Source organism: Solanum dulcamara, chromosome 9 (genome assembly GCF_947179165.1).
Source record: "Solanum dulcamara chromosome 9, daSolDulc1.2, whole genome shotgun sequence".
Lineage (NCBI taxonomy): Eukaryota > Viridiplantae > Streptophyta > Magnoliopsida > Solanales > Solanaceae > Solanum > Solanum dulcamara.
In genome coordinates, this window is record NC_077245.1 from 44108019 (window position 1) to 44133661 (window position 25643).

At 36.9% G+C, this 25643-nt stretch overlaps 1 protein-coding gene across 1 annotated transcript; it reads right to left on the bottom strand.

Annotated features, from left to right (window-relative positions):
- Nucleotides 1-2471: 2471 nt before the first annotated feature.
- On the bottom strand, nucleotides 2472-9947 carry LOC129902364 (transmembrane 9 superfamily member 1-like). Its single transcript, XM_055977593.1, has 12 exons — nucleotides 9657-9947; nucleotides 7603-7792; nucleotides 7409-7513; nucleotides 7248-7265; nucleotides 7064-7158; nucleotides 6819-6971; nucleotides 6063-6197; nucleotides 5823-5989; nucleotides 5139-5233; nucleotides 4664-5037; nucleotides 3067-3340; nucleotides 2472-2937 (listed from the first exon to the last, which is right to left on the bottom strand). Exons 1-12 carry the CDS (start codon nucleotides 9729-9731, stop codon nucleotides 2870-2872), a joined length of 1749 nt encoding a protein of 582 aa, XP_055833568.1. The 5' UTR covers nucleotides 9732-9947; the 3' UTR covers nucleotides 2472-2869.
- Between the last annotated feature and the right edge of the window lie 15696 nt (nucleotides 9948-25643).

Sequence of the window (25643 nt, forward strand, 5' to 3'; positions counted from 1 at the left end):
TGGTTATTTATCCATTCAGCTATTTTACATATAGTACATTTCATGTACTGATATGTTTTGATGTTGTATCATTTTATGCTTCAGATACAGGTGTTAGAGATCAACAACAAGCACTTCGTTGAAGATCACACTTCTCCAGATTTTGGTGAGACCTCCTTGCATTTGGAGGAACTACTTTCCAATTTATTTCTTCCATTTTAGTATTTCTTTTGAGGTAGTCGTGGGCCTGTCACGGTACCTATATATAGTTATTTAGAGGCTTCATGGACAAAGTAGAGAGTCAGTTTAGTATTTTGGTGTTATGTTTTAAACATTGATTTTGCCTTATATATTCAAAGTATTTTTCAGACAGATTCATGAGATTACTTCTTCGTATTTAAAATGCTCACTACTTTTAAACTTTTGTTATTAGTTAAGTCTTCCGCTTAGTAATCAGCTAAGCTAAGAATTTGCTTGGTACCAACAATGGTTTCTGAGTGACGGCCATGTCTAGAGTGTAAACTCAGGACGTGACAAAGTACTCCTCCCACCAAAGTAAGTTAGGTGGATCTCTACACCACAAGTAAGCCTGGTGCCAAGCCAATGCCTCAACTCTTTCTCAAACTCATTATACTTCTCTCTTAAAATAAACATGCTTTCTAAATCTCAATAAATGCATTAAAAAATCACTCATGTTTCTCAAACTCATTCTCAAAATAAAATAATGCATAATACTTTAACTCATTTGAACTCTAAAAATTATGCATAATGAATAGTAGTGCAAAATAATTGAACTTACTCAAACTCTTAAAATCATGCATAATGAATAGTAGTGCAAAATACTTTAAAGACTAAGTGACATTCCAAAGACAGCCTTCCGAACCAGATATGGTCACTATGAGTTTCTTGTCATGTCTTTTGGTTTGACTAACGCTCCTGCAACATTCATGGACCTCATGAATAGAGTGTTCAAGCAATATCTAGATATGTTTATTATTGTATTCATCAAAGACATTATGATTTATTCGAGAAACGAGGAGGAGCATACCAACCATCTTAAAATTGTCCTCTAGACTGTTAAGAATCGTGAGTTGTATGCCAAATTTTCAATTGTGAGTTTTGGCTTGCATCCGTGGCATTCCTAGGCCTTATTATTTCCGGTGATGGTATCCGAGTAAATTTTTAAAAGATAGAGACTATAAAGAATTGGCCCAGACCCACATCTCCGACTAACATAAGAAGTTTTTTGGGTTTGGAAAGATTTGTAGAGAGATTTTCATCCATATCGTCCTTATTGACTAAGTTGACTTAGAAGAAGACTAAGTTCCAATGCTTCGATGCTTGTGAGAAAAGTTTTCAAGAGTTGAAAACTAGATTGACTAAGTTCCACGTCTTCGAGTTTTCTCCATTGAAATGAGGGAAAAATAAATTATGATTACTAGATTGTAACGAATTAGGGCCCAAAATTCCATGACTAGCATGTGTTAGTGGTTCAGTCGAACTAGAAATCACATCTCTCCTTAACTTGCTGGTGCAGTCGCATTCCATCACCATAATCCTTTAATGATTGGACTAGTCGTATCATCTCCACTTGTCTATGATCCATATCCAACTTTAATTCCTTATGTCGCTCATCCATAGCAGCATGCAAGTCTAATTGTTGAGCTGTCAAAACTTTGAATTGCTCCTGAACATCGTATTCAACTACTTTATGAACAGTTTCTATAGTTTTTCATGGTCCCGTGCATAGCTTGAGATCAACCTAGCTCTGATACAAATTAACTTGAGATCAACCTAGGTCTCATAGAAATTGATACTAAAATGAAGGTATGGGAGAAGTGAAATGCAGATATAGCGAGAAAAAAAGAAGAGATAGGGGAAAAGGGAAGAAGAGAGGAAGAATTAGAGAAGCAATGAGAGATGTATTGAGCTTTCACATTTAAATTATGCCTTGCAAATATTACTCATTCCTATTAATACTACTCCAATCAGGAGTTAAAGGAAATTACAATGAACAGTACACATTAACTGCCTATAACTACTTTTCCGGCCAAAAGAACTGATCATGCTAATGGTATGTGATCGTCCGCCTCAATAATGACGTAGCACCTGATACTTGAATGAAGTGTTTTGTGGCTCCTGACCCAAATTGGCATCATGAATAAATTTGCAAGTAAAAGCAACAAATTAAAGTTTTCTTTTACTTCTATTGTCATGCTTATGAATCACGATTAAATCTTAGAAATACATGGATTCTTGAGAGACAATGGCAATCTTTTCAAACAAGACTCCAGTTGTCTGGGTGAATATACCCCCAATTCGTTATGGAGACTCACCATAAATTGACTAGTTTCTAACGCCTTTTCTTTTACCCCGAGCTTAGATTGGCAATGTGAGCAAACTCACATAGGTATGATCTAATGTTCAATTTCCATTAGCAAAATATCCACACAAACATTTGTACAAACACTGAATTTCAGAACAAGAAAACATGAAAGAAAAGAACCTAGGCAACATTTTTAAGCAATTGAAATCATACGTCCATAAAAAAAAATGATTCTCAACATATTCCAAAATACAATGCAGATTATGGCCTCTAAAGTAATAAAAACAAATGTATAAGTAATATATGTATGAACTACAAAAGCTGCACAATGTTCCAGTGTTTTATCCCATACAACTTTACTAAACACTTCCACCCATCCTAAACCAGAAAATTGGAAATAAGAACTAATTTTCTTCCCTCATCTCTTCTAAAATAATCTTCATCCACATTAGGTGACCAGATTGCTGAGGTATTATCTGGAAATCCACTTAACTCTCTCAGGCGACAGGTAGAACGGATCATGCAAAACTGTGGTGCAGCGTTTCATATGCTTCGTTTAAGCACTTAATCACACTTGATATTTCTGTAAATCCTCCTAACAAACAAATTAGAGCCGAGATATCCTACAGCACCTGGAGTTCCAAAGAAATCAAGAAAGAATAAGTCAAGTCAGAACTTAAGTCCATGACAGGGATGACGTTTTGAGGGGAAGAAAAATAAAAGAGACTCGCCAAATCCTCTATTTGACTTATATAGCTTACCACAGAGGATGCCGAGGCCAAGGCAGAACATCATAGTGTAGCCAAAGTAAAAGCTGGTCTGGAAGAAACCAGACATCTTAGTCTTTACGTGATAGTAATATATGGCATATAGATAAACATAAAGAGCTGTTGAGGCAGCAGAAAAGAATGAAGTCCACCGCCAATGGTAGTTCTCAGCATTCAGCAAGAAATATGTGCCCACGATTGTCACACAAACGGTGACAATGATGAGAATAATAAATACAAGAAACATAAAACCATAGACATAGTAGACCTGCCAACAACAAAATAAACATCAGCCAAAGTACAAATATAAAATACATTGTTTGGGGACAAACTTTGCAGCTACATATAAGAAAAAAAGCGGTGAACACTACAGAATTTCCGCTGTGCATATTAAATGCTGTGACATTGTTGCTAGACAATGTCGGGATTCCTACTTTGAAGAAGTCAGTGCAAGTTGTCCTTTATGTGTTGAAATAATGTGTCTAATAATTTATGGAGAAAGAAAGGAAGGAACTATACCAAAAAACATAAGCAGGACAACGTTTCAGAATCTCAAGCTACTAGAGAAATGATCACCAGAATCTATTGGCAAATGACATTGACAAGGTATACAAGTTTATCTCTGTTGCACTATACCTCATTATAAAGTTAAAATCACAAGACAAAATCTGGTTTCAAACTTAAGCTTGGGCAGTTAGAATGGTTCACTATCCATGTCAGAGGTAGTGTCTGACAGGAACACATCGGACAGTCCCGAGACATGCAGTCGTGCCCAACACAATATTGACATCTAGGTTACCTTTTTTTATTTTTGACCAACAGAAAATTATCTTGCATGTTATTTGTAGGTCATAAGCGTGCTCTCACTCCTCAAACTTATACATCTTAAAGTCCAATATCTCTTTAGCACATGAGATCAATTCGGAATTATGGAACTTTTTCAGATGAATATCAAGCATCTTACGAAAGCGTCAAACTGAGAAAACTAATTGTAATGCATAACTATCTCTATGCATGTCTCGTGGTGTTAATCAGATTTCTGTGTCTATCAGTGTTAGTTATGCGTTTCCATGTTGTGTCCTCTTGCATTCTGAAAAATGTCACACACATATTCTGATGTTAGAAACTCGTGTCGGAACCAGAGCAACTTCACTTTCAACTCACTGATAGTAAGCAAATTAAAGACAGGTGCTTATACTTGCTTGCTTCTCTGAATAAAATGAAATAAGTAAATGATGATGCTGAAAGATTCTAATAAAGGATGAAATCCTCCAGATTGATCAAGATGAAGAGAAATTAGCCTTAGAACAGCTTTTGGTAGTCAAATAGTTCTTAGAAACTATATATACATGGCACATAAAAAATCACAGTGAAGTATATAATCTATTTAGTTCACACAAATACAGTTCTTAGGCAATAAAAATCTTCTGTATTCGACTAATTCAATGTTCAGATAGTGGAAAACTGACCAGTAAAGCAAATAAACATATTAAATGACGTTGAAGAGATTGTCAAGTGAAATGGTGCAAGGATAAATATCTTTTTAAAATGCTATTTCCATTTAGCAAAAAAAAAATGAGAGAATAATTACCTTGTAGTTCCAGAAGGAAGTGAAGACAAAATACATCTCAATGAAAATGCTCCCAAAGGGAAGAAGACCTCCCATTAAAGAAATTACAGATGGAGTTAGGTACCATTTTTTCTCAGGGATAGGGCGGGGTATGGTCTTAACACGACAAGGATTGTTTGGCGTACCACTCCAGTTTCTTCCTACAACAGTACCAAGAAGTGCCAGAGGGAATGAAATGAAAGCCCAAATAACAAAAACCACCACCATTGTGCCAAAGGGAATAGCAGCTAAAGATCCATAAAATATAGCAATCGTGTTTAGAATGAACCCAATGCCAAAGCACATAAAGGGGAAAAGTGATGCCGTTAAGATCATTGACTTTATCCACTTTTTACCTGACAAGATTCAAAAAAGAATAAAAAACTTTGATCACTTGATGACTAGAGGGAATTGACAGAAACAACTGAAGGACGTCAACGACAGAAAGATCACATACCACCATTACGAGAGTACAGGCCACCACTCACATATCCGGCAATGAACGATGTAAGAGCATAACATACAATAAAGGTTGTAGTAATAGCTCCTCTCCTGAGCAATATAAAGTACAGCAGTAAGCTCAATATTAAGAATTAGGGGAGTAATTATATACCTCAGTACCTTATCAAAAAAAATGTATAACCCCCATGAGTATTTGACTGGGGACAGCTCTATAATATTAATGTGATTTTTATACTATAGTATCAGAAAATTTAACTAATATTTGAAAACTTAGTTTGGTAAAAAAATTAATCAAACTATATTCCTTTAGTTGGAACAGATTTGACTAGTTTAAACTTGGGCTAGTTTAATATGATTACATTATTACCCAAAATAGAAAAAGATGGTATATCCGCATGCGAAGCGCCATAAATGCCACGTATGTATTAAATAGTCAAAACATTACACACGGACCAATTTGATTCACTAGGAAATATCCAAATCTATGTACAGAAACTCAAATAGAAAATGACTGATACGGTATTGATTACAAAACATATGTTTGGAACAGTTCAGACAAGAGGATGAAGATTAGCAAGTTAAAGTGGGAGCCAGAAAATCTAACTGGAAAATGAACGGGATACAAACTGTCCATGGAACCAGTCTTAGATTTAGTACGTATAATTAGAGGCAGACTTACCCAATGTATAACATTCCAATAATAGCAAGTATGATCACAAGGAGAACAAGTGTTGTAAGCTGAGCACCAGTGCCAACAACAGCTGAAAGCAGAGCCAAATTTTGTGGAGGTCGGAAAACGTCACCATGGACAAGTTTCCAACCAGACTCTTCATTCACATCCCTCTCCTGTACAACAATTTATTTATAAATCATAAAAAATATGTAACTGACAAATACATGATAAGAAAAAAAATATTACCAGACTCTCCAGATCATCATCTTCACGGGCATATTTAGCATAATCATTACGAAGAGTGCGCATCAAAATCATAGACACTAAGCCAGTGAGGAAAATAACCATCATGAATGAATTGAACACAGAGAACCAGTGGATCTGCATAAAGAATAAGATGTTAACAGAGGCTGGCAACAGAAAGAGCAACTCGTAGTTACTCGTGTTTATATGTGCAGCTTTCTCTTTAACTCATTTGTTTCAACAAGGACCAGAAGAACATGAAGTTTCGAAACATATGTGACATGTAAGCCCAAAAAGACTTTATCCTAGCAGTTAAATTCTAAACTTTTTGGGGGTCAGCACAGTATTGTCTATAATCATCAATACAGAAAATGTGAACAGCTAACTTGTAGAAATGAGTACGATTGTCCACTGAACATATTTTTAGTTATCAAATTAGTTCTTCCATTTGAGGATGTTCCAAAAACTTTTTGGGGGTCAGCACAGTATTGCCTCTAATCATCAATACAGAAAATGTGAACAGCTAACTTGTAGAAACGAGTACGATTGTCCACTGGACACATTTTTAGTTATCAAATTAGTTCTTCCATTTGAGAATGTTCCAAAAACTAAAGTCATATAAATTGAACTGGTCATAGCTCATAGAGGATAGAGCCAAGTGGGCTAAGACTGCAATCACCATTTCATTCTTCAGTTGATTCTTTCAATAAAAGTAACACAAGTGCACGGTGAGGATCATCAATGGTGATTGGCATGTACCTGGTGTTCGAAAAAGGGGTAATCCAAGTATACATCAAACCGGCGTTCATAAGTAATATTAGTCGGAATCCATTTTACAGAGTATGTCATGCTTAAGAGTCTTCCATCCTCCAGTGGCATTGGGTTCTCTTGAGTTAGGTTGACATGAATGATCTGTAGGAGTTAAAAGTAACACAGATTATCAAAGATATAAGCAGCAGAAGGTTGATAACTGCCCACAAGAGTGAAGATTAATAATGCATTACCTGGTCTCTATTGTATTGAATAAAAAAATTCTTGTGTGTGTAGAGCACATGCTTGGTATCTCGGTTTCTATCAGGAAGCACTTCGCCCACGAAACCTGAACTTTCATAACCATAGTGAATTTCAGTTATGTTAAACAGTACTTAGTTCTCAGAATCAGAAGACAAAAACTAGCTAAGCGCATACCCCATAATGGCAGATCGTCTGATGCAGGAAGCCATATGTCATCAACACCACAAAACAAAGATCAATACAGTGAAAGGTCAATAAATTAGCAGGTTGCATCTAGCAGCCATGTGTAGAAGAACATAAAAAACCATAGAAGAGCGTGTTACTATAAAATATACCCATAAAAAATTCAAACCAATATGAACTTTCGATTGCATCCTTAAATTGTGCCACTTTTGCTGCATCCAATTTAAGTTCGCAGATTGTGCTTTTCTCCATATCTCCTGTTGAAATAAAATGGAACAAGGTGAAAAGAAATGGGCTTTGAGAAATAACAAATTCATTGTTAATTTTCTCTAATAAAAAGACATACTTTTGAACTTTATGTCAATTCGGCTATCAATAAGCTCATTCCCACCAAGAACCTCGCCAAGTCCACCCCACTTGTGGCCACCATCACCAGGATGACAAAATGGAAGACTGTAATAGTTGTAGGTTTCTTGCGGATTATTATAGGGTCCAACCTTATTTACCCAAAGAGTGACTGGTCCATCCGCTTGATACTGCAGCATATAGCAAAAAAGACATCCACACCATCAGATAAACTGAAACCACATTCTTCTGAAACTTACAAGAAAACTTTGTGAAACAAAATCTTCCTATTTGTGTATAGAAACACTATGAAATGACCTTGTAAGCTCTCAGAAGATATATTAACCAGTAAGTGTGTTTGTTTTTTAAATTTTACAACTACTTAATAGGTTGAATGCATAAGATGGCCTCATTAGTTTTCTTTAAAGAATAAGGCGTCTGAATCTAAATGATTGAGATGTTGTCTCTAGATTTGAACACTATTTTTTTTTCAACATCTAAAATGTGCATAATATATTTATTTATAAACACAATAAATATACAATTCAAATAAAAAATATTAAATATTAGAAAAAATATATATTTGAATGTACATGATAATGCATTCCTAGAGACCCGATTTCGAAGACAACTGATATCACATCTGATTCGCAAGCATTTCATAAGTTGTCTCCTATTCAATCTACTCCTCAATCTTCATCTCAAACTTCGAACTTATCTTCTGATTCTCCTATTCGAACTTCTAATTCTTTATCTCTAACTAACTCTCACATTCAAAGTGATTCTTTCCAACACCATTCCACCTTTACCACTCCACTTGAGATGGTTACCCGTTCTATGAGAAGCTCACTTAAACCCCAAATTCTTTCTTCCTTGGCCACGTCTACCACCTCCTCTTTGTCTGAACCCTGATCTTTTATGCAAGTTGTTATGGACCAAGGTGGCAACAAGCTATGATTGATGAGTTCAATGCACTCCTGTAAAATCAAACATAGTCCTTATTCAGCTCACTCCAACATAGTTGACAACAAGTGGGCCTACCGTATTAAATATAAAGTTGATGGTTCCATTGATAGGATTAATGCTCACCTTGTTGCACAAGGATTTTCCCAACAGCCTGGCATAGACTATGATCAAACAGTTTCTCCTTTCATTAGCTCAACATGGTCAGATTGGTTCTCTTTGGCCTTACAGAATATTTGGCACATGCTCCAGTTTGATGTCTCCAATGCATTCTTGCATACTCAATAAGGATGTTTGCATGAGGCAACCTAAAAGCTTTGAACACCCAGATTATCCCAATTATATCTGTAAACAAAAACGCTCTCTCTATGGTTTGAAGCAGTCTCCTCGGGCTTGATTAAATCGTCTTACCACATATTGACATTGGCTTTTAGAGATCCATTTCTGATCATAGCATGTTTATATTCAAGATTGTTACTGGTATTTTGGTTCTCACAATTTATGTTGATAATATCCCTATTTTTGGTTCCTCTTCAACCTCAATTGCTTATTTTATCGCACATGTGAAGGCAGAATTGTCTATAAAAGACTTAGGTGTCCTACAGCATGTATAGATTTGAATCCCTGGCCTCCCACAAGCAGATGACTTTAATTCTGCCTCTCGCCCAACACGCATGCCAGACTTTTTAACAGCATGCATGTAAACACATTAACAGGAAAAAAAAAAGTTCATAAAACATCCATTTTGTAAGATTCAAATCACTACCCAATTAGACTTCCAGCATCAGATCATTATTAAAATATAAAGGCTCAAACTTTTTAGAAAGCTCAAAATCAATAGACACTTTGCACCTAACTACAATTTCAGTTCATCAAAAGAATTATCATACAAACACTCAATTTTTTTCTACAACGCTCTACAAGCTACGGATTTACACAGATAAACAGCAAAAAGAAAAGGATCATAAATCAGCAAGTACAGAAAATGAAAAATACATAAAAGACATGGTAGAAGCAACTCAAGATCCAAGAATGGAGAGGTAAAGTGCATCAATTCTATTATTCAATAAAAAAAATGGAAGATTAATTTACCTTGGCAAGAGATGGGTATGCAAGGAATAGAGAGAAGATGAGGAAAATGTAGAGGGATCGGGCAGTGGAGAGCATTGCTAACAGGATCCGAAAATGAAAAATGGATTCTTGAAACGTATGTATGAATTTCTCTTCTTTTTTTTTCCTTTCTCTGTATAGCGTTTCAGATTTTGTGAGCTCTCTTTCACTCTTCTTTGGATCGCAAGTTTCAGACGAGGAATTTCAGAGCTCTATGACTCGACAAACCACCAAATCTGAGTTATTGTCCTTTCAAGGAAGCTTTTCCACACAAAAAATTAAGGTGAAAGGTCAAACTTTATTATTTAGACAAAATATACCCTTTGATAAAAATTAAAATGATATATATAATACTCATTATTTAATAAATATTGTGTACATATATATTTGGTGCAGTGGTGGGACTGTTGAGAACGAAAATAAAAAATTAGAAAGTTCGACAAAACAAAAAGGTTTTCGATTCTTTCTTCAATTTAGAATGGATTCACACCAATTCTTCGATTTTTTATAAAAAAACTACGGATTCGGATCGTCATTAATCATTTGATATAGTATTCAATACGTATGTATATACGTTTATCCTTCACTTCATTCTTTTTCTTTCTAAAGTTTCGATGTAAAGAGTCCTCTACCAACGCATTTAACTCCATTTGTTAGAATAGCTAGAGGATTCCTCACTTCTTTCTCTCATTCAAAATCGTGCATGAGACTCCATTTGTTAGAATGCTACTTTCGAATGGACCCTGCATTATGAAATTTGGATTTAGTCGGGCCTTCATAGACTTCGAATACTGAGCGAAACCCCCCCCCCCCCCCCCAAAAAAAAAGAAAAAAGAAAGAATATTTGTCTCTTTTGTTAACAAGTTAAATTAAGAAAATCTTAAACTGACTTTTTAATTTTTTTTAAAAATCACGTATCTTTAAGAAATTAACTCACCCATTCACTTTAGCTCTCCAGACTGAACCCAACTAAAGAAAAACCCAATTCATTTTCAAGACCCAATGGAAACTCACTTTATAACTGAGCACGAGAAAGATTGAGTTTTTATTTGGATCGGGATTGTAGGAATAAAAAAGAAAATGGGTAAGATAATTTTTTAAAATCACGTGGTATTTTTGTATTAAAATTTTAATTTTTTTAAATTATTATTTTTTAATTTTATAAATATAGATATATTAACAAAAAAAGTTAAATATGCATCATTTGTTAGATGGAGAGTGTATGTATACGTCACTTTTTAATTAAGATATACTCGCTCTAAATCTTTAAGCTAAGGGGAAGATTTTGCCCCCTTTCCCGCCAAAATAATGAATATTTTTAAAAAATTACATAACAAGTAATTACAGTAATTTATAAATTAAATAACATAATAGGTATAAGGCGAAATTGAATAATTATTAATATTTTGATCTAAAAATATTCATATCGTTAATAATATGATCAAAAATATCTCTATTATTACATAATTGGGTCAAAAATATTCTTCTTCAGATAAACATATTTTTTAAAAGGGAAACTTATATAAATATACAATATTAAGAAAATATTTACCATCTATAGCAATAAAAAAAAATTTCACTGAACACTTATAATACAGTTTTAATACATATTGCAGAGAATTATTTATAAAACATATATAATACAAGTTTTATAGATAGATAATACATTTATCACATACTTTAATAGATTTATAATACATTATGAGCCCGTTTGGATGGGCTTAAAAAAAGTAACTTTTATGTATGAAGTGCTTTTAGAAGTTTAAAGTGCTGAAAGTTATTTTTATAAATAAACAGTTGAGTGTTTGGATAAAAGTGCTTAAATGAGGAAAATTATGTGAATTTTTGGGTTAAAAGAATAAAAAGGGTAGTTTGGGAATTTAGTTAAAATATAAGGGATATAAAAGTAATTTTCATGGTCAAAGAAAATGACTTTAAGCACTTAACAAAAAAAAAGTTAGGAATCCTAACTTTTCATTTTTGACTGACTTTAAGAACTTTCTGGCTTAAAGTTAGCACTAGGCAAACACGTCCAAAAGCTAAAAAGGGGCTTTAAGTTGGTTTTGACCAACTTAAAGCCAATCCAAACGGGCTCTATGTCAATTTCTTACTATACAAACATAATATATATTTAAAACACTTATAATACATTTATATTGTATGCATAATTCACTTTTAATACAAGTAGATTTATCATAATATTGCTATGTATTGCTATAAATTGTAATAAATAAAAAATATCGCTAAAATCAGTAATTAATTTTTAAAAAACACTCAATTAAGTAATTTTTCCTTATTAAAATGCATTCTTTTCTAATAAAAATACTATTTTTAAGATTTTTTTTATTTAAAAAATCTCTTTTAACTAAGAAAAAGATAGGAAGTAATTTATTTTGCTTCATAATTTAGTTTTATCAATTAAGCTAATAAAGTTAATACATCAACTATAATGTCATAAAACATGAAAAGTTACTGCATTAGCAAATGTATCTTTAACTTTAAAATCAAGGATTCTATTAGGAAATATTTATTTTATTATACTTTAACGCAGAAAAAATTATAAAATTATAAAATTATTATTATTTACATATAAATTAATGATGGAGTTACTATAATCTTATATATTAACCTAACTTAAATATGTTGCAACAACTTGTTTGCTTGTTGGGATTTTGCAACAAGTAACAACTTCGTTAAATATTGGAACTAACTTATTTATTTGTTGCAATAATTGTCTTATTTGCTGAATAACTCATTTACTTGTTGTAACAACTTATTGCAACAACTGTTTTACTTGTTGATAACCTTACAGCACAGTTTAGGACTTATTGCAACAACTTCTTTACAAAACATAGAATATAATTTACTAAATATTAAAAATATATATCCACATATTGAAACATAAATTAAGCATATGAAATATATGCAAAATATTCAACAAAACATAATTTAAAGATAATTATAAATTGTTCAACAAAAAACATATCTTAAAGATAACTTAAATATTATTCAACAAAAGTAGATAATGATCCCACTTAGGATTTTTATTCCCTATAAGTCACACCCATAATCCATCTCCAGGGCATCCTATCCATAATTTGTTGTGCATTAGAATCATAGTAGTGTCGGTGATGTTGTGCTCAACAAAGGAAGGGGCATGCATGTAATGATTCGTTGAGTCGTTATGAAAGGTTAGGATCATAACCCTATAGAGATTTAAGCTAATAAGAATTCAACACGGGAGACTTTAAAAATCGATATCTTTTGATTATTTTGATATTATATGTTATTACCTTGTGTTGCATTCTGTTAACCTCTGTGGAAGATTCTGACACCGAATCGTGAGTTCGAAATGAATTTGTTGTGCCCGTTATATTTTTTTTTGAGGGGGGAACAGACCCTACACGAGGCTCCCACCTCTCGTGCACAGTCAGAGATTGAGCAGCACCCCTAAGCCTTAACATAAATAAAAATAATAAAATACACGGAGGGGGACATAAACCTTACCTCCGAACTAAAGATGGTTCATAAGTCAGCCGACCTACTAAGATCGGCCAGCTCATCCCCATTGGTAGATGGAAAGCGATAAACCCATGAGAGGACTCCTCTCGATACAATAAAACTAAGAAAAACGTAAATGAGGGAGACTCTCCCCTTCCATGTCAATACAAGAAGGAAACCTACACTAGTCCTATTCAACTAAGCTACATTAAAACATAGCTAAATTGAAGAACAAGTATATGAAACTTCCAATTTACATGGATCGAGATCGTTCATTTCATCTTCGCCTTCTTAATCTTTTTCATACCGAGCTTGTCCATGAGATGCGAGTGCTTCATGCAATGTCAGTGCATGGTGCTGCAGATTTGGTGACATATGGATGTATTCCATTTGATGAGTCTTCAGTTGGCTAACTTTTTCAAGGTCGCTCAACTAACATCTCCAGTTATCCGTTTGGGTTGTGACTTCTTGAGGTCTGTAGTTGCTACATATGCTATCATACTGTAATATGTGGGATCAGTTTGATGTTGCATGATGCATATTGTTGAGATTTTGCTGACTGTTGCTGAATTGTGTGTTGCTTTTGGCTTATGTTGTTGCTGATGCTGTTGAATGGTTGGTGTTGTTGATGCATATGGAGCTTCTATGTGGCCTGCAGAATCAGTTGGACCACAAACAAGTGCTGCTGTTATTGCTCTGGTATCTGCAAGGGATTTAGGGTTGTTGTTATTGTGTGCTGGAAATGGTTGAAGATCTTCCAAGTCAGCTGCTGCTGCTATAGTACCTGCTAGACACAAGGCACAATGTTGTTGTAGCTTTGCATCTTGCATGGCAGCTGCATATGTATACTTGCACAAATTGAACAATAAGCAAAGGTGCAGGAGGGGGACATGGCTTGTGCAACTGCAGCTTGTTGGAGTTTGCAGCTTCTGATGCTCCAGCAACCTGCATAAACAAACAAGCAAACACAAAGGGGGGTCCAAGAGTAGTGAGCTCTTGTTGGTTCCAACAGTTGCTCCAGTAGGGGTTGTTTGGTTTCCTCATCTGCTGTAGTTGCATTGTTGAGAAACAGCCATAGTGAGTGCTGACTGTTGGAAGTTGATGGATTTGTTACACCTGCACAAAAACAATCAAACAAGAAACAAACAACAAAACAAACAGTAGGCTTGCACTCCATTGGTTGATTGTGTTCTGCAGATTCCTGTTGGTTGTTGTTGTTGTTGTTGTGTGATTCATCAAGGTGTTTTAGGGTGTTGGTGATCTTGTTGTGGGATGCTACATGTGTGTTGCAACCATGAATGGGCCTCCAATTGCTGGATGGTCTATTGTATGTCTGCAACTACCTACACATCCAAGAATGAGAAGAAAGGAGAAGACCTCTACTCTATTCTTTACCTCTAGTGGTATGCTGATTATTCTATGAAAGCAATAAACTAGGGAGACTCTCCCTTTACAATATGACATAGCTATGTTGACTAAGAAATAGTACATTGCAAAATACATATAGAAAACTATTACACAATCTGACTTAAGATATATTATTCAAGGAGGTTGTTTGATCCTTTTTAGGCTTTTCCTTCTGAAACTTGCCAGTCCTAGCTTGTCCATCTTTAAGTAACCCTTGGTTTTTTTTGGAAGCTGCTGTAAGTTGTAGAATTGTTGTGTATGATTGAATATGTGGCTGCATTTAGATAAGGTATCTGTAGGGTGATTTGCTTCTCTGAATATGTGTATGCACTAGAAGAATTCCAAAAGCTGGACCAAAGACTGCAAATTTGCAACATATTTGTAAATGCTCCAAGGTGGTTTGATATCTTGTTTTAGCTACTTGGTCAATAATTCTGAATCAACTTCCAATATCACTCTATTGTAGCCATGTTGGAGGTACCATTTGATGCCAATAGCTGCTGCCTGCACCTCTGCTTGGTTGTTAGTACCCTGTCCTAATGGAGTTGCAAAGGCATATATTAAGTTCCCATTGTGGTCTCTTAATATTCCCCCTGCTCCAATTTGCCCAGGGTTGTCTAGTGCACTTCCATCAGTATTCAACTTCACTATGGAAGGTGGAGGACTGATCCACACCACTTTGATCACTCTCATATCATGCTGGCATTGTTCTACCATAGTAACTAGCTCCTTCCAGCTCTCTGGCCACTTAATGTAGGGGTAAGCATTGTTTATCAACATGTATAGATCCTTACCTATGGAGAATTTAACTCTAGTAACACTAGATTTCTTTCCTCCATACTTGCTTGCACATCTATTCTTCCATATATGCCAACAAACAAAGATAGGAGTGGCCTGTAACATGAGCTTATGGACATCATTATTGGGCTTGGAAGTCCACCACTTCATCAGGATGCATCTCAGGGACATGGTGTCAAGCAGGATCCCCAGGAACTGGAGAATTGTTGCCAAACATGCTTGGCAAAATCTCCAGAAGCAAATATGTGCTCTATATCATCCAATCCAGGTCTGTAGCAACAAGAGCATGCTGCTGGTGCTGCTCTAAACTGGACAAGTTTATTATTGGCGGGCAGCTTATATCTGAGAGCTCTCCAAAGTAGAAAGGAAACTTTGAAAGGAATGTTGGTGTGCCAAGTGCTGCCATCAGTTAAGGTCCTAGCTTCTTCTCCCTGAATTGTTCCCAAGCAGATTTGCATGTGAAGCCACCATGGGAATTCAGTTTCCAGCAAGCTTGATCAGGTATGTTGTGTTTGTACATAATATCAATGCTAAGTATCTGTTGCACCAGCTGAGGAGGGGCATCTTTTCTGATTTTCTGCACATTCCATTCCCTATTCTCCAGGTATTTAGAGACTATAGTATTATTGAGCCTTGGTAGATAGCTATTGTGATTAGCTAGGGGTCCTATACCCATCCAATCATCCCACCAAAAGCTGCATATACCTGAATTGATGTGCCAATTTATATGAGGCTCAATATTCATTTTATTTGCCACCATATGCTTCCACATAAGAGATTGACCTGTATCCCATTTTTTTATCACTAGATGTGCTCTTTGGCAGTACTTAGCTTTTAAGAATTCTCCCCATAGTGTCTTCTTGGACCTGAAGGTCCACCACTGTTTGTATTGCAAGGCCAAACACACATCTTGTATGTTTTTCATACCAATACTCCCTTCCTCCACAGGGTAGCTGAGTGTCTCCCAGGATTCCCAATGGTATTTTCTCTTTTCTTTGTCCCAGCCCCAGAAAAAATCTGCCATAAGGCTTGTAATTTGTTTAAGGGTAGTGACTGTAGGGGTGATAGCTGACAACAGGTGGATTGGAAGGGATTGCAACACTGACTTAATAAGAGTAGCTCTTCCCCCATAGCTCAATATTTTGGTCTGCCATCCTCTAATCCTGGAGATCACTTTGGAGACCATACTAGTAAAGTAAATGATTCTTTGACCCCCAATATATAAGGAACATCCTAAATAGGTAATAGGGCCATGAGTTGATTTGAAACCAGTGATAGAAGTTACCCTTTCAATAATAGCTGGATCAGTATTCAGAGGGATCATACATTGAATCTTTTCTTTGTCAATAAGCTGTCCTGATGTGTGTTCATACAGCTGCAGAGTCTTCATGATCAGCTTGAGGGAAAAGTTGGAGGTTGAAGTGAAAATAATTACATCATCAGCAAAGCTCAGTTATAATTTTTATTTTGTGATGTCGTAAAATAAGGGTTTTGTTTTTCTTCAAGCTACTGGTCAAATAGGTGCAAAGGAGGTGTAGCGGACTTTGGTTCGCCATAGTTATGATTGGACATGTGGCAGGGATCTCCCCAACGAAGCTTTTTTGCCACAATGAATTCGTTACAACGGAGGTGCAACAGACGACGCAAGCCATAATATGAATTTAAAGTGTAACGATCTGTCCTTGTCGTTATGAATAGGTCAATAGGGAAGGAAGTTGGGCAAGAAAATTTCGGGTAGTAACTTCAATTTTTTTTAGCCTAGGCTAGACTTAGACGAACTCGAAGTCATGTGAGGTCTAGGGTGACCTTGTGATAGATGGGGGTCGAATCTTTAAATTGGTTGGGTTAGCTAATAACCAATACAATACAAAGCATTTACAGCTTTACGAAATTGCATTCGGATGAGTAAAACTCCCTGAATTAGACTTGGCGTGAAGGGTATAAATTAAGACATCTTGGGGAAAGGGTATGTTGTGAAAGGGGAGACTTGGAGACTCTTTACGAGCTCTTTGTCTCTGCCTATCCCGCCAGAGTGGGATTAGTGCCGCTAGAGTGGGATGGTCCTGCCAGAGCAGGACAGTCGCGACTTAAAGACGGAGAAAAATCCCAAAATGATTATTTTATCATCCACTTCGTTCTTAAGAGACCAGAAGTAACCTAGGGTGAATTATTGCTGATTTTCATCACATTTTTTGTCTAAGGTAAGTAATTCACTCCCTTACTTCGTAATTTGATTTCTAGAACCTAGAAACTATTATTGGTAATCATGGGGGGGGGGGGGTTGGGCTGAAACTAATGGTGGACAATAGCCCTAGGGTAGGGTTAGGATCATGGATTTTGGCCTAGAAGGGGAATTATTTATAATTCATGTAAATTAGGCCATTGTATTGATTCTTTGTGTATATGTGACTGGTTTACACCAAGAACAAGCAGAATGAACCTAGAAGGGGAAAGCTCTTGTATGTTAGCGTGGTTGAAACTCGAATTCGAGATAGGTGATGATTTTATTTCTTGTATGGGTTTATATACTTGCTAAATTCATGGTATGTATATGTGCATATGAATAGGGAAATATGTTAGAAATTATGTGAAATGATCAATTACTGGCCTGTTTTGTGATCAACCTGTTTTTGGTGACTTAATGTTGATTCTTAAATGGAATTGTGGCTGCTTGTACGTTAGGATCGGTTGTCACATTCCAATATATAATTGAACCGGGTATCACGTTTCGACCCATATTTAGACGAGTGTCATGTTCCGACACAAACTTGGATCGGGTGTCATGTTCTGAACACAAATTAAGTGTATATAGGTCCCATGAGAGGACCCTTAAGTAAAGTTGCATGATATTGAGGTTACTGAACTGTGATCTTGCTGAGTATTGTTTGAGCTGAAAGTGGTTAAGTTATTTTGTATATATGTCCTTATTATATGGGGTTTACTTGTGCATGACTTGCTTACTGGCTAGTCGCGTGATCCTACCAATACACTATTGATTTTGTGTATTAATACTATACTTGCTTTGTCTTTGTTTAGTAAAGGGCGTATTCAACCAACTATGGAGAGACCTCACTTAATAGAGTGAGAAGTGGTTCGAGTTCAAGGGTGAGCTAAATCTTTCAAGCTGCCATGGACTCTCTCTATTATTTCTAATCCTTCTTTCGGGTCTTAGATGTTCAGACACTGATTTATTCTTTATTGACTTTCTTGTGGGAATTGTTCTCCTTTTCTAGACTTGTTAGATTTAGAGTTTTAGTATGAATGATTTTTAGTTCCTAGGATATTTTTTCATGTTTAAGTTGTTGACTATACTTTCTTGAGTTTATGGGGAATCAGGATTATATCTTTAATTAAGACTGCTTCCGCATCCTTATTTTGTTTATCTACTGTGTTTGCAAATACTGGGCTATTGAAAATGGTTCTCCCACCAAAGAGTTAGTGTGGGTATCAATCACGATGGGTCGGGGTTGTAACAAAGTTAGTATCAGAACCCTAGATTTGGTGATCTCCTCATACCAAAATGAGTCTTTAGTGTTTTGCGGAATGATACAGAGATATCTATACCTTTTTTTGAGAGGCTACAAGACTTTAGGAAAAGTTTCTCTATCTTCTTCCCTTCGTGCTATAACTTGATTTCAATTGGTATCTGGTGATCCAAATTGGTATCTAACTTCTTTCACTTTCTTGTTCGCAGATGGTTAATACTCGCTATAATGGTGTTCGGCCCGTAGCTCCAGTTGAGCCAAAAGTGGAGCCAGCCATTCGGGGTGTGGTAGAGGTAGAGGCAGGAGAGGGAGATCTGGCAGGGGGCGAGGGAGAGAAGCACCTATCAGGGTGGAAGTTCTAGTTGAAGAGGTGCGAGTAGGTGAGGCCCCTCTTGGAATAAGTTAGAGGAGGATGTAGATGAGGAGAAACTGAACAGGTGGAAGACAACCAAATTGGGGCTGTCGGTCTTCCCCCTCTAGACCTTATATTAGCACAGCAGATCATGACCTTTTTAAGTGGGTTGGTTGGCACTAGAGCCATTCCCTACAGCACCATCCCCTGTTGCTAATCTTTTTGTTGCTGCAGCTTTGCTACAAATAAGGTGGTAGGCACTGATGCCTTCTTCAGACCATTTATGGGTCCTATTATGACTGGCATTGAGCATGACATGCTTACCAAGTTTCTAAAGCTCTAGCCTCCAGTCTTCCATTGTATCGAGAATGAGAACGCTTACGAGTTCATCCTTGACTGCTATGAGATATTGCATAAGTTGGACATAGTACATTAACATGGGGTGGAATTTATGACTTTTCAGTTATTGGGTGAGGCCAAGCAGTAGTGGAAGGCGTGTGTGGAGTGTCGTTCGCCAGTGTTGCCCCCACTTACTTGGGTTTAGTTTCATGCTCTTTTCCCTCAAAAATATATGCCATGTACCTTGAAGGACTGCAAGAAGGACTAGTTCATGGTACTGAAGCAGGGATGTATATTAGTGGCTGCTTATGAGGCCTAATTTCATGCGCTGTCCAGGTATGCTACCCAACTGGTAAACATAGAGAAGGAAAGAATTTGGTTATTTGTGAAGGGGTTGAACCCGAATTACAAGTGTTGTTAGTTCACATGACTTTGTTAGGATGTAGTTTCAACGAAGTCACTGACTTTGTAAAGAAGGCAAAGGGTATAGAGAGATATGGGCATGTCAAGGCTTTGTCTAAAAAGCCTAAGAGCACCGGTAATTTTTAGGGATTCTATTCTAGAGGGTAAGGTAGGCTGGTAATTGTAGTCCGGCCAATTCAGTCAGCTCTTCCCACTTCTACTGGCAGTTTTTTAGGTACTCTATAGTAGTATCTGACCCATGAGGGTAAATGAGCATCATTCCTAGGTAGCAGGCCATCTTTTGATCGCGGTTGTTTCAATTGTGGAGAATTGAGACATATAAAGAGAAAATGTCCTCACCCCCGCAGAATAGTTTTAGCACCCTAGTAGGCCAGAGCAGTAGTACCCACAATCGGGGGAGGTAATGGTAGATGACGTTCACAAGGTAGGCGAGTCAAACCAAAGAGGCCATGGGGGATGAGGTAATGGTAGTGCAGGTCGAGGAGCAACACATCTAGGCAGAGAGGTGGCTCATCAGGATGATTGGGCTCAGTGTTATGCATTTTTGAGCAAAGACGAGGCAAAGGCGTCTAACGCAATAATCATAGGTATTATTCTTGTCTGTGATAGGATGACTACTATTTTATTTAATCCAGGGTTTACTTATTCATATGTGTTCATGAAATATGCCTTGGGTTTTGATGCATTATGTGATATACTTGATGCCTCTATCCATGTTTTTATCCCTGTTGGAGAGTCAGTCATAGTCACTCATGTTTATCGTACTTGTTCTGTGATGTTTATGGGATTCCAAACTTGGGTTGACTTATTGATTTTAGACATGATCGATTTTGATGTGATCTTAGGCATGTCTTGGTTGTCTCTCTATTTTGCTGTAATTAATTGTAATGCAAAAATTATGGCTTTAGAGATCCCGGGATGGGAAAGGTTAGAGTGGAAAGGGGTGTATAAGCTTAAACCAACTAAGGTCATATCCTTTCTCCTAGCTAGAACAATAGTGGGGAATGATTGTTTGGCTTATTTGGACCATATTCAGAATGTTGACGTAGAGTCTCCCTCTATTAAGTCTATTCTGGTAGTGCGCGAGTTCCAGCGGTATTTCCTTTAATTTACCTGGTTTGCCTCCTGACAGATACATAGACTTTTACATTGACTTAGAGTCGGGCACTCTTCCAATTTCTATTCCTCCCTACTGTATGGCTCCAGTAGAGTTGAGCGAGCTTATGGCTCAAATTCAAGAACTCCTTGTTAAGGGATTCATCCGTCCTAGTGCTTCTTCGTGGGGTGCTCCATTGTTGTTTGTTAAGAAAAAAAATGGTAGTATGAGAATGTGCATTGACTACCGACAATTGAATAAGGTTACTATCTGGAGTAAATATCTTTTGCTATGTAATGATGACCTCTTTGATCAGTTTCAAGGTGTCTTAGTATTTTCAAAGATTGATCTTAGGTCTGGGTATCATAAATTGAAGATTAGGCTTGAGGATGTGCCTAAAACAACTTTTAGAACCAGGTACAGGTTCTATAATTTTTTGGTGATGTCTTTTGGGCTGATTAATGCACCTGCAGCTTTCATGAGTTTGATGAATGGGGTATTCAAGACGTTCCTAGATTCATTTGTTATCGTGTTTATAAATGATATTTTGGTGTATTCGAAGAGTGAACGGAAACATGAAGACCATCTTCATACTGTTCTAGGTGTTTTGGAAGACAAAAGTTGTGTGCAAAACTATCTAGCTGTGAATTCTGGTTGCCTTCAGTTATCCCTTTAGGCCATGTTGTTTCGAAGGAAGGGGTAATGGTAGACCCACAAAAGATTGAAGCAATTTAGAATTGGGATCGGCCTAGTTCAGTAACTGAAGTTAGGAGTTTTGTGGGACTGGCCAGTTATTACTGCCAGTTCGTGAAGAACTTTGCTTCTATCGCTACTCATTTGACCAGACTAACTAAAAAGGTTGTGTCATTCGAGTGGACAGACAAATTCAAAGAGCTTCCAAAATCTTAAGACTCTTCTAACCACAACACCTATTTTGACTTTGCCAGTCATTGTTTATTGTGATGCTTCACATTCAAGTTTGGGTGTTATGTTGATGCAAAATAAGAACATTGTAGCCTATGCTTCATGGTAGTTGAAGATACATGAGAGAAACTACCCGACTCATGACTTAGAGTTGGCAGCGGTAGTGTTTGCACTGAAAATCTGGAGGTAATATTTTTATGGCATCAAGTGTGAAGTGTTTACTGATCACCACAGCTTGCAGCATGTGTTCACCCAGAAAGACTTGAATTTGAGACAATAAAGGTGGATGAAGTTTCTCAAAGACTATGATGTCACCATCCAGTATCATCCCGGTAAGGCTAATCTGGTAGTAGACACATTAGGCCGGAAATCGATTAGCATGGGCAGTCTAGCCTATTTGGGAGCCTGCAAGCAGCCCTTGGCTAGAGAAATTCGGACCTTGGAGGCCATATTCATAAGGCTAGGCATCTCAGAGAAGGGTAGGGTGATGGCCAACATTGATCTAAGGCCTACTTTTATAGAGGAGATTAAAGACAAACAGTTTGAAGATGTAAATTTGAATGAAATTAGAAAAAAAGTGTTAATGGGCAAGGCCCAAGATTCAGCACTTGGTGCAGGTAGAGTGCTCAACTTTAGGGGAAAGATTTGTGTTCCCCGGTGGATGGCATAATTCAGAAAATTTTGTTTAAATATCATGATTCATGATACTCTATTCACCCTAGAGTAACTAAGATATATTAAGACCTGAAACATCTATATTGGTGGTCGGGTATGAAAAAAAACATAACTGAATATGTAGCCAAGTGAATTGCCAACAGGTAAAATATGAGCACCAAAGACCTGTAGGTTTACTTCAAAGAATGCCCACTCTAGAATGAAAGTGGGAGAGAATAGCCATGGACTTCGTGGTGGGGCTTTCAAAGACTTTGGGAAAGTATGACTCCATTTGGGTGGTGGTTGACAGGTTGACAAAGTAAGCACACTTCATTTCGGTTAAAGTGGACTATAATGCACAACAGTTGGCAAAGGTTTATGTGAAAGAGATAGTAAAGCTGCACAGGATACCCTTTTCTATCATTTCAGACCATAGTACGCAGTTCACCTCTAAAATTTAGGGAAAGTTGCATGAACAGTTAGGCACTCAACTCACTTTCAGTACGATATTCCATCCATAGACAGATGGGCAATCAAATAGGACTATCTAAGTGTTGGAAGTTTGTTGAGGGCATGTGTGATCGACTTTGGGAGACACTAGGACAAGTTCTTGCCTTGTGTGAGTTTTCCTAAAACAATAGTTTCACTCCAGCATATAGATGGCACCTTTCAAAGCTCTTTATAGAAGGGGATTCAAGTCTCCCATAGGGTGGTTTGAATCTAGAGAATTGGAGCCTTTGGGGGTAGATTTAGTGAGGGATGCTCAGGAATAGGTGGTAAGAAACATCCAAGCTAAGCTTCTAGCCACTCAAAGTCATCAAAAAGAGTATGCAGTCCATAAGGTAAGGGATATAACATTCGAGGCTGGTGAGAAAGTGCTTTTAAAGGTGTCACCCATTAATGAGGTGATGAGGTTTGGTGAAAAGAGCAAGCTCAATCCTCGCTATATTGCCCCTTTGAAATTCTTTTCTGTATAGGGCCAGTGGTATATAGATTGGCCTTGCCACCCAGCTTGTCAGGGGTACATCTGGTGTTACATGTGTCAATGTTGAAAAAGTACTATAGGGATGGGGACTATATTATTAAATGAGACTCAGTTTTGTTAAACAAGGATCTTTAGTATGAGGAAGAGCCAGTTGCAATCCTTGATCGTGATATCCATAAGTTGAGGACTAAGGAGATCAACATGGTAAAGGTGCAATGGAAACATTATTCGGTGGAGAAAGCTACTTGGGAGACCGAGAAGGACATGCTAGACAAGTATCCTCAATTGTTCATCAAAGCAGGTATTACTCAATCTCTACTTTAGCATTGTTTTTCCTAATTGGTCGCTCAGGGATGAATGATAGGTAAATTAGTATCTATTATAATAAACTGTACCCGTCATTATGAATAGGACAATGGAGAAGGAAGTTGGGCCAGAAAACTTTGGGTAGTAACTTCAGAAAAATTTATCCTATGCCAAACTTGGATGAATTCAGAGTTAGGTGAGGTATAGGGTGACCTTATAATAGGTGGGGTATTGAATCTTTAAATTAGTTGGGTTAGATGATATCCAAGATGATACAGAGCATGTACGGCTTTACAGAATCGTATTCGGGTGAGTACAACTCCCTGGAATGGACTTGGCATGAAGGGTATAAATTAAGACGTCTTGGGGAGAGAATATGTTGTGAAAGGGGAGATTTAGAGAAACTTTATGAGCTCTCTTTCTCCGTCTATCCTGCCAGAGCGGGATATTCCTGCCAGAACAGGATAATTACAACTTAAAGACGGGGACAAAATGGTTATTTTGACACCCACTTTGTTCTTAAGAGACTAAAAGATACCTAGGGCAATTCTTGCTGATGTTCCGGCCAGAACAGGACAGTTGCTGATTTCCACCATGTTTTGCATCTAAGGTAATTAAATCACCCCTTACTTCATAATTTGATTCCTAAAACCTAGACACTATGGTTGATAATCATTGGGGGAGGGTTTTGAACTTAAATTAATGGTGGGAAATAGCCCTAGGGTGGGGTTAGGATTATGGGTTTTGGCCTAGGAGGGGAATTATGTTATAATTCATGTGAATTAGGACATTGTATTTATCCTTTATGCATATGTGACTTGTTTTAGAACAAGAACAAGCAGAACGAATCCGTAAGGGGAAATCTCTTCCATCTTAGAGTAGTTGAAGCTCGAATTTGAGGTAGGTGATGATTTTGTTTCTTGTATGGGTTCATGTACTTGCTAAATTACTTCATGTTATGCATATATGTATAGGAATAGGGAAGCATGTTAGAAATTATGTGAAATGATCACTTACTGGCCTGTTTAGTGATAAACTTATTTTTGGTGATAGAATGTTAATTCTTGAATGTAATTGTGGTTGCTTGTACATTGTGATTGGGTGTCACATTTTGAGACATAATTGGATTGGGTGTCACATTTTGACACACATTTGGACTAGGTGTCACATTCTGTCACAAACTTTGGATCAAGTGTCACATTGCGACACAAATTAAGTGTTTGTAGGTCCCATGAGAGGACCCTTATGTGAAGTTGCATGATCTTGAGATTATTGAACTATGATCTTGCTGAGTACTATTTGAGTGGAAAGTGTTGAAGTTATTCTCTATATATGTGCTTATTATGTTGGGTTTACTTTTCCATAACTCGCTTACTGGCTAGCCGCGTGATCCTACCAGCACACTATTGATTTTGTGTACTGATACTATACTTGCTCTATCTTTGTTGAGTACAGGGCATATTTAGCCGGCTGTGGAGAGATCTGGCTTAGAAGAGTGAGAAGTGGTTCGAGTTCAAGGGTAATCTAAATCTTTCAGGCTACCGTGGACTCTCTATATTATTTCTAGTCCTTCTTGCGGGACTGAGATGTTCAGACACCAATTAATTCTTTAATGAATTTCTTATAGGAATTGTTCTCCCTTTCTAGACTTGTTAGTTTTAGCGTTTTGGTAAGAATGATTTTCAGTTCCTAGGATATT

Coding starts and splice junctions, on each gene's coding strand:
- LOC129902364 (XM_055977593.1), bottom strand. CDS start 9,731: ATGCTCTCCACTGCCCGATCCCTCTACATTTTCCTCATCTTCTCTCTA. Junction 7,793..9,656: donor CATACCCATCTCTTGCCAAG/GTAAATTAATCT, acceptor TATATGCTGCAG/TATCAAGCGGATGGACCAGT. Junction 5,038..5,138: donor CCTGTACTCTCGTAATGGTG/GTATGTGATCTT, acceptor GAATCTTGTCAG/GTAAAAAGTGGATAAAGTCA.